The sequence below is a fragment of the Calidris pugnax genome, unplaced genomic scaffold (assembly GCF_001431845.1).
Source record: "Calidris pugnax isolate Ruff unplaced genomic scaffold, ASM143184v1 scaffold34, whole genome shotgun sequence".
Taxonomy (NCBI): Eukaryota; Metazoa; Chordata; class Aves; order Charadriiformes; family Scolopacidae; genus Calidris; species Calidris pugnax.
Window position 1 is genome coordinate 3,151,883 of NW_015090771.1, and position 9,987 is coordinate 3,161,869.

At 39.2% G+C, this 9,987-nt stretch overlaps 1 protein-coding gene across 2 annotated transcripts; it reads right to left on the reverse strand.

The window, feature by feature from the left end:
* Positions 1 to 511: 511 nt before the first annotated feature.
* LOC106887204 (mitochondrial sodium/hydrogen exchanger 9B2-like) lies at positions 512 to 9,987 on the reverse strand. Of its 2 annotated transcripts, XM_014940647.1 has the most exons (5): positions 9,954 to 9,987; positions 6,937 to 7,039; positions 5,131 to 5,314; positions 3,486 to 3,656; positions 512 to 727 (listed from the first exon to the last, which is right to left on the reverse strand). In XM_014940647.1, the coding sequence occupies exons 2-5, from the start codon at positions 7,027 to 7,029 to the stop codon at positions 561 to 563; spliced, it is 615 nt and encodes a 204-aa protein (XP_014796133.1). In that variant the 5' UTR covers positions 7,030 to 7,039; positions 9,954 to 9,987; the 3' UTR covers positions 512 to 560. The 2 variants fall into 2 exon arrangements, with proteins under 2 accessions (XP_014796133.1, XP_014796124.1); XM_014940638.1 differs by lacking the exon at positions 9,954 to 9,987 and having other exon boundaries at positions 6,937 to 7,161.

Sequence of the window (9,987 nt, forward strand, 5' to 3'; positions counted from 1 at the left end):
ACTATTTTTTTTTCACAGAAGCTTTATGGGCTTTATTGTGATGTGAAGCATTGTTTCCAAGGTGCAGCAGGACTCATCTTTGCAACCAAAATATTTGCATAAAAATGGCAAAAATTCAAAAAAAAAAAAAAAAGTAAAATCGAAATCGACACACAGGTTTGGATTTTTTGGTTGGTTGGGTTTTTTTGACTGGTATCAATACAAGCAACATTTTTTTTCAAGGATTGGAGAATATTTCAGTGTAAAGTGACAGAATATTTGCCAGGGAGTGTAAACTCTTCCTGACAGACAATGATGGAGCACGTCCTCAAGATGTTCTGCTCACAAAATTCAGGAAATTTTTTTAAGGCAAGGGAGAAAATAGTCATAAAATCAGTTTTCTTCAGGTATTTTTTGGATTGCTTGCCTACTCTACAAATCCAACTGCCAATATTAAACACAACTATGCAATAGAAACTATGCTTTCTGTAGTGCTCTAATTTGCAGATCCTGTAAGACTGAACAGTTCAATATTTTTAACAGAACTGATTATTCAATTTTTTCAATCTGTATACTGTGTCTCAAACAAACGGTTGATGCCATACCTTTGGGTCCAGGCCGAGTCCTGCTCGGGTCAAGATAATTGAAAGAGCAACATTCCTCAGTGCAGCAGACCAGCGTAGCTTTATCTGGACGATGTCACTGATGAACGGGGTATTTCGGATTAGGAAACCAGCAAGTAGCATCCCTTAAGTGAAAGCAAATAAGCTCCTGTCAAATGATCTGTTTTTATTGCACAAGAGAAGCTTGCACAGCATTCTTAAAAACAGACACCGTATTTATGAGAGACAAAGAAACCGTTCCTGTTCTGAATTTTTAGCCGCGTTTTAACAAAGGGGACTGAGGTTTGGAAAGAGAGAGACGTGTTTAAAGCAATAAAAGCAGCCTAAGAACACACCAAGTCACCAATGAATAAATCCATAGGATGCTGACATATAGCTTTGGTGAGAGTCAACAGAATTCAGCTTTGTTCATCAGGTGCAGGTGATACAAAAGCAAAGACACCTCTTAAGCAAAGACACCTCTGCATCCTTAAAGATATTTTTCTTGTTAGCTTGTTTTAACATAAAAAGAGGAAGATCATCTGGTACTGTGTGTTTATCTCAGAAGTTGAAAATGGTTAAAAATCCTCTTAGATGCAAGAAATGCAGGCGTCACAGGTAATGCTGAGTTCATTGGGAAATACAATCTAAAACGGCTAATCATGGACTAACTTAGATATTTTAAAACGTTTAGGCAATATGATTCTTATGCGAAGGGAGGAAAAAAGAGGGAGGAAAATCAGGAACTTGCTCTTATTCTCTATTTGAGCTTCTTGCAAGATCCAAACTTTTGCAAATATTAGAAAAACTGTTTAATCAGAGACTTTCTTAAAAGCTATCAGAACTGTAGCTCTGGAAGTTAACAGAAAAGTGCAGGAAAGGGTGACTTCAAATATAGATCTTTGGAGATTCATTGTAGGTCCTGCTGATGTAAAGGTACATTTTTTTTTTGTGGTGTAGTTTTATATTAGCCACGTTAAGAAGCAGGAAACGGAAAAAAGACAAAAAGTAAACAAACACTAGGCTTAGGTTGGTGTTGGCTTGGTGTGAGCCTTGGCTGTGGACTTGATTTGTCCTGGAGGATGCTAAACTTTCAGTCATTGTCCTTCCCGGAAAAAAAGCAGTGGCAAAATTAATCTGCAGTACCTCATGACAATTATATCAAACCAGCATAATCATCACATGCTTTTTGCAATGTTTGCTTGAGGTCCGAGTCACTAGAGCTACCCCGATCTAGAAATCTACTTAAAACAAAAAACTGCACCTCAGAAGATATTTTCACTGTTCTGCTCCATGTTGCCTGCTGCAGAAACCCCTCTGCAATGTATACCTAAAGTATACTATATGACTGTTTCAGTAGCAATTTCACTGCTTTTTTCCCTCAAAAGCTCACTATAAGGTGTGTAAGTGCTCAGCCAGCCACATTACACTCAACTGCACTTGGCACAATTGCCTTAAAGGCGTGGAAGAGTACAAGATTTGTATTTTAAGTGTTGAAAAGAATATTCAAAGGCATTGTCTATCTCTTCTTCTGACTCATAGACTTCTCCAACTTTCCTCAGACGGGGGATCTGAATAATGAACTCTGTCCTCAGCAACTCAACAGACATGTGCTGTCATGCTCAAGTTTCTGTTGTTCAGTATTACCTGTCTGACAAAGCAGTTTCATGCTCAGCTCATAACTTTTAGATACAGATGTAGTGAAAAAAAAAGCAGAATCCAAACGGTCAGAAACTTTTCCCTTTTTTTTTTTTTTAAGGGGGGGGTGTTTACTTAGAAAGGGCGGACTCCCTGTGTGTTACATTCTGTGTTCATATTATCGCAGCCTGCGTGCTATATGCAAAACTTCCCTCCCTCTCATTTGAATTTTTTCTTGCTGGTGAAACTGAGCAGTGGGAGAAGGCACCTGCTGCCTGGACGGAGCTGCATTTGAAGCTACAGAGCCCTTCTGCAAGCAGCGTTACTGTGTGAGGCACACCAGCAGCTATGCAGGTTACAAAATCACATCCGTGCTCCACAGGCAGATATTTTTAGCCCACTCGGCCAGAAAGTTTTACTGGCTGTCAACAGCTTTGCTCAGTTATGCACCAAGCACAGTAAAGGGGCAGCATACAGCTGGTGAAAAGAACCTGGACATCACAGCACTACACAATATTGTACTCATCTAACCAAAATATCCTTTAGGAAAGAAGCCTGAAAATCTTCTGATGATGTCAGAGTTAATGTCATTTTCATCTCCTATTTCTATTTTGCATTTTTATGTAAAATAAGTTGCTGATATGAAAAACAATGTTATGATTGATTCAAAAGAATTCGTCTTTTCAGAAGAATTATTCCATGTGGTGAGTTTATTTTCTGAGTTTCAAGATCTCAAGATTTATCTCAAGATTTCAGTTATCTTGAGATAATGGAAGGAGAAGAAAATAAATTGCTTTGGATTACCAGTAGTAGGGAATTCCTGTAGTGTTTTCTTTGGAAAATATTTTTCCTGTGCAAGATACACGTGAAACAGTTCAGCAACAATTTCCTTATGAATTAATTATTCTACTGTAACAGGAGGTCCGCAATAAGACTCCTGTTTAGTGATATTAAAAACCAAATTTTAAGCAACTTTGACAGAGGGGACTAAAGGATAATAACCTTTGAATCTGTAGGTATACAGTTCTCTGCCCCCCAAAGAATTAAGAGGAGAGCTTCAGTAACATACAGACAATTTCACCTGACAATTCAGGGAATTTTGCACCTTCTCAGAGAGGACCAGATAAAAGTCACTTGGAAAAGCTACAGATTTTGAGTGTGACACAGTTTGTTTGCTCCCAATGCAAATATATCTAGCATGCAGATATTACTTTACAGTTTAAACAACACAAATATTCAGGAAGAAAAGAAGGAAGGATATCTTACCCAGAAGAGCGGGGAGAGGGGGTAGTGTTCGTATTTTAATGAATCCAAAAATTTTACCTCCAATGACAGCAAAAAAATAAAGAAAGAGAATTCCAAACAGGTTTCCACCGGGGAGACACTCAGTCCCAGTGATGGACCAAACCACAGCCCAGACCAGGACCACGATTGCAACTGGAACAAAACAAGAAATGCTCATATTTAATCAGCTCCCCAGGACAACTTTGTTTGCTCTTATATCACATTTGTTTATCTACTAAGGAAAAAGGTACCATGATTTTCAGAAATAAAATCACTTACGTTAAAAATTACTTTAATCATAGGGATTTTATAAACTCTAAGATACTTTAAAAAAAATGGTAACAGGAACATGATTAGGGAACAAAAAGTACTGAGTGAGCCTTGAACTACTCTGGAAAGCACTTTACAGGTCCCAAATTTAAGGCAAAGACTTTCACTAACTCATCTTGCATTTGGTTATCTTCCTTCAGCTACTTCACAACTGCAATAAGAACCTGCTGCTGTACAGCCTGGCACATCTTTGAGCTAATGATGGCAGCTCCAGCCTACTTTTAAAAAGAATTTCAGTATCATCATTTTTTAGCTGGATATTCTTGTGCAACACATTGATATCCCTGGGGAAAAAAATCTGAAGAAGGTCATGTCTCTGGATAACCTGAAGTAGTACAGATATTTCCCTTGATACAACAGCCAAAAAGGGATAACATACAGGAAAAAAAAATGTTCTGAAAAATATTATGAGAACATTAAGTGAAAATATTGTAGAATATGTGGAAATGTGATGCTCTTTTCAAGTTCCAAAATCTGTTCCTACAGTTATCAAACAAAAACAAGGCATGCATAGATATAAAAGCAGAAGATTGAAGGACAGGAAAAAAGATGTTGAATAAATCCCCCTTGTTATAATCATGAGAAAACGTATTACATTTTTACACTGGATTTTTCTTAATCTTATTTGAGGGTGACAGGTGGCAAAGGAAAGACAAGTAGATTTCCAAACATAAAAGGCTAAGAATCCTAAGTGAGAGAGAATGGAGGCTGTGGAAGCAGTCAAAGCCACAGGAAGCATCTTTTGCTAGGAAAAGCCTGAAATGCCTGGTTAGCAAAGCATTCACTTCTGTGAGCCATCAGTGAATGGCAAATCTTAAACTTGAGCAGTCAGTTTGCCTTGTAGCTAGGATTCATGGCTTTAAGAAACAAAAGAACCTGGCCAAACATAAGACTGCAAAGTCTCACGTTTGTTGCCTTCATTCAACACAAAGCCATCCAGTGTGCCAAAAACCCAGCTGTGTTAATAATAATCTCAATGCTCTCACACCAAAATGAACTATCAAGATGAGAATTAGGAGGTCTTTCTTCTCATGAAAACAATTTGCAAATTGCAAAAACATACCTACCATGTTAACCACAGAAGAGAGAATGGAGGAACAAAAATTACAAATTCAAATCTTAGCTTCACTTAATTTTTTTTTTCCTGCTAGAATGTTGAAACAAAAGTGTGATTTGTAAAACATAGCTATTTCTCTTCATTGTTTTCAAGGACAATAGACAGATGGTATCATCACATCTAGAAAAACGAATACTTCATTTGCCATTTCTCAGGTTAATTAAATTATTTCTTACATACCATTTGTCACTGTTTGGGCCAGTAAACCCTGAGGAGGACAAGTAAATATTTGCCTCCAAGTTCTTGCAGGTATTGAAGAGGCTGCTATCGGTTCCGGAGGTGGCTGAGCACAGTGATTCAAGAGAGCAGTTTCTTCTGTTTGTATAGTCCCATCAGTACCTTTGGCATCTGCTGTTGGTCCCTCCTGAATGAAAACAATTGACACTCTCTCAGAAGTGGCACTGTAGACATTTGAAGTAGCGTACAAGACCTGGAATCAGCTGTGATGCACTAGATCCACACCGTCTACAAGTGACTGCATTGACTACACAAACGCTGTAGGAACGGTCCGGCTTTGGAGCATATTTGGGATTTCTGGTTATGTGTTTGTTTTTGTGTGGCACAGGGAGCTGCATGTGAGAGACTGAGAGACATTTGCCTTTCTACCTGCAACTGGCAGGACTCCTGTCCCAATACAAATAGTACCTGTTCAGCAACCATATCAGCATATTTGATGAAGAAACAATATTAATAGGGCAGGTTTGGCTTATCTTGTATATAAGCGAAATGTTTATCAATATTTTCCACAATTTGGTAAGTGGGGTTCTGCTTCCAGACTGGATTCCACACTACAGTTAACGATTAGCATCATTCAAGTGAGAAAATGTCTTTAATACAACTCCTAAATAACTTCTGTTGCAACGCCTTGAACCAAATAGCAAAACTTATTTTAGTTAGACAAAGATGAAAGAAACAGAAGAGCTGGCCAGTGCAAGCCTTACTCACATGATCCATTGCTGGAAGGCTCAAGCTGGTAAGTCAAGGTAGAGATGAAGAAATACTACCCTGGGAGTTATTTCCTTGAAGAATAGTTCCCTGAAGCTGTTCTCTTATACTGATTCATCTGCTTATCCATATTCATAACCAAAGCACTTTTTGACCATTTTTGGATATGTGTCCCACTCCATTTTAGGGTCCTTATTTTTTGATATTAATCATCTACCTTTCCTTACGATTATTCACCTTCATGTCGGCTCATTGTCACAGCATGGACATGGAATTCTTGCCTACACTGTGGTTTGGCCCTCCTCCAGTGACAGTTCCACATTTCCCACTATTTTTCTGTCTCATCTCTATCTCTCTCCATATATATATATGTATATATATATCCTTTACTCAGAGTCACAGCTGGAACACAAATCTTGTGAGCTCTCAGCATGGAGTTACTTGTTTCTCTACCCTGTGATTCTGTGATCACCAGCTACCCATGTCTATAAAGATATACCATATGATATTTTTAGAGTTACACTATACTATACATACACTCTATGTTTGTTCTAAAGTGTCTTTTATGTTAAGAATGTTATTCTTACTTGCATTTACTGCAAATCTTCTTCAAAGCTGTAGGCATTTCCAAGAACACTGGCAATATGCATAGAGACATTTAAAACAATGATTTGTGGGGTTTTATTTTTAATAGATAAGAAAAGGAAGACGTGCATGAACAACTTTCAGCCAGTGGTCTGACAGGCACAATTCAAAAGCAAAGAAGCAACCTTAAGTCCACACAATTCTCTTCCCTCACTGATTGTAAAAGGCACGCTGATGCATTTTCCACTTCAAGCTGAAATCACAACCACTGATTTTCAGCAATCCGCAGACTTTTAGAAACTGAACATTTGTTAGTTGTAAGAAATTCCCACTGAGGAGATTTCTCTTTGCATTCTCTTCAGCTATAGGTATTTTAACAGATGTAGAAAGAAAAAGGAAAGGAAAAGGAGGGTTCCGTTTGACTAAAAATTGTACTTTGAGATCCTAATTAATTACCTCGCTTTGCTCATGCATGGGAATCATGCCATTTCTGTCACATACTGATGGGTCAGGATTTTCATTGTCACGTACAGTATCCTCCTTTACCATTGTTACAAACCTAGGAAAAGCAATAAAGATAGACAAATTAGAGACAAACAATATTATTTCCCAGCTAGAAGACTTCTCAGTGATGTTCCCTCCCCCCTCCATAGATCAGGTGAAAAAACCTTCACAGCTCAATTTGGAATTTAGTGTTTTTTGCATACCTCTATATGCTGTATATAAGAACAAAAACCAGAAAACTAGAAAGTAACAGAAGATGAGTATTAAGCTTACAAAGTCATGCACTAAAAAAAATAAAATTTAAAAAAATAATATCTGAGTTTTAGAATCATGGTAATCTGAGCTAACCTGTTATTTCCTCCTTAAAAGTATGGCCGTGATATAGATATATATCTTTTTGTTCCTCATATCAGCACAAGATAAAGGTTATTTGCTGTCAACACCACTTACCAGGACGATTAGTTCTGAACGTGTCACAGGCCCTGTGAGCGTGGCAGTGGAGGCAACCATTGCATAAAGCTAACAACAACAACAACTGTAGTTTCTAAAGCATACACATGAGGGGACACTTTTTTCTTGAACTTAAACCTGATCAAATCCAGCTTGATTTTCAGGGGAATTTTCAAGAACGTGGTTCTGTCAGATGTCACTATTCACAAACACATCAAGTGAATAAAGATTGGGACCATGTAAAACTTGCACTCTATATTCAGGTGAGGCTGATAAAACATGGCTCTTTTTTATTGCTTACATCCCATGGAGATACTTCTCAGAGCAGGAAATAAGGACACATGAGGGGACACTTTTTTCTTGAACTTAAACCTGATCAAATCCAGCTTGATTTTCAGGGGAATTTTCAAGAACGTGGTTCTGTCAGATGTCACTATTCACAAACACATCAAGTGAATAAAGATTGGGACCATGTAAAACTTGTACTCTATATTCAGGTGAGGCTGATGAAAATGGCTCTTTTTTATTGCTTACATCCTATGGAGATACTTCTCAGAGCAGGAAATAAGGTCCAAGTGAGTAATCGCTGTTATATTTACTCAGTCTAATTGGTCGACTTCTTGTCCCGCAGATGCTAACGAGAGATACGGCACTGTACAGTTCTGTATGGCAGAATTTTTTTTGTACAAATATTTACTGTAGTTTCACAAGTCTGAGGCAGCAAGAGTGGCATGCACATATCTGAGGACAAGGCTTGCTAGTGTTCTTCTCTGTTACAGCAACCATACACCTGTCTTCTCCCCCAACTATGGTTCAGTGCTAACAGCATTTTCTCAAAGTCTTTTACGTTGCTCTGGCCATATAAAACGCCACTCGAGTTAGGCCAGAACTCCTGAACCAAGAAATTCCTTCTTTGCTAAATTGCTGGAAGCAAGTCAGGGCGCCAATTCTCACAATTATCAAGCCTTCAGTGTATATTGATATGTTTGGTATTTGGGAACGATGGATGCCATGAACAAAGACAGGGGCTATTTTAACACCTGGGTGGTTTTGTTTGAGCTGTTCTGATATGAAACTGCCTTGAGACGTGGCCAAGGCACAGAGGAAGAATGCAGAGCCATGAGCAAACACTTTCAATATGTTTTAAGATAACAGTTTTGCTTTTTTTCCTTTTAAAATGCAAAGTGTTAACTTACTTAAATTCTGGTACTTTCCTATATTTGTAATGATTACTTGTGGAACCAAATAGTTGCGATCTCAGAAGTTTTTTTTATGAAATAAGTGATACTTCTGGGGTTTTTTTTGTCATAGGATTGTTCATCCTTTCATTAGGGCTGGGAATCCACAAATGCCAAGTTTACTAATAGGAACAGAAAGTATCACCAACCTACCAGTGTCTTTCTCCTTCCCTTCACCGACCACTTCCCCAGGGTATATGGACTTAATTTTGTAATTCTGAAAGGGGGGTTGTGGAGGGTGAGGGACAGAAGGATTTTGCTCTCCACCCAGCTTTGCGTGGCTGACATCCCAGTTCCTGGGGGCCATGAAGCTGTTGGCATGAAATACATTAATACTTCTGAGAAACCCAAGTCCACCTCACAACAGCTTCAGCTCCCAAATGCATTGTTCAGGGAGCGTCTAGGGAAGAAAAGATAGGACTAAGGAAAGATATTGGATGTGCTGCTTAGCAGGAATGGTTTCAAGGTGTCAATGAGTTGTCTGACAGTGGATGGAGCATCCTTGCCTGTTTTGTGACAGGTCTTCACCCTGTCAGGTCCCTGACACTGCTACTTTCAAGCAATGGCCAGTTAGAACAATGAGACCAAAGTGAGTAGTTAGTATCTTTTAGTTAGTATCTTTACACCAGGGTGGGTTGTGGATTTTTTGGGTTGATGGTATTTGTCTCTTTGGGGTTTTGTTGTAGTTTTTTTTTTTTTGGTGGTGTGTTTGTTTTGTTTTTTAAACTTCACACACACCCCCCTTACAAACAAAATCAGTGATTGAGAAATCACAGCGCGGAATTCATACCACGGGGCTGAGGCCTGCACCATGGAAACCAGCCAGTAACGGGCTTATTTCAGTATCTCCCCCTAAAATATACTTCCCTTAGTTGAAAATGTGAAAGGTTTTTAATATCACTCTTATTAGATCCTCTCGTTTTGCTTGTTTTTAATTGGTTGTGAGGAGGAAAGAGGGGGAGAGCTGAGCTGAAGAGATGAGCGACAGGGCAGCATGTGCTTATATTATTAGCTTCAGTGCCCTGGCGACTGTCACCGTTCTGCAGAAAGGAATCCAAATTAAATGCTACAGCCGCCCCCAGAGCAACTAACATTCGGGGAAGAAGACGTAAAGAAAAAGGCAATCCAAGCCATGCATCACCATCACCCACAAAAAAGCCGTAACTGAACCCTGATGCACCCTCCTTCTCCCCCCCCCTCCCAGCAGCTTCCTTCCTTCCCCCCGCCCTGCCTTCTCCTGCCGCCGCCAGCCCCAGGGGTGGAAAGGGGTGGAAAACTTACCTGGGGAACGGCAGGGATCAGCGAGAAGGAGCCG

Bases quoted from the DNA above. Each gene is read 5' to 3' on its own strand.
- LOC106887204 (XM_014940638.1), bottom strand. From the start codon at position 7,131: ATGGAGGGGGGAGGGAACATCACTGAGAAGTCTTCTAGCTGGGAAATA. The intron at 5,315-6,936 runs GTAATTAATTAG...GTTTTCATTCAG, and splicing joins CCATGCATGAGCAAAGCGAG to GAGGGACCAACAGCAGATGC. The intron at 3,657-5,130 runs GTATGTAAGAAA...GTTTTGTTCCAG, and splicing joins GGCCCAAACAGTGACAAATG to TTGCAATCGTGGTCCTGGTC.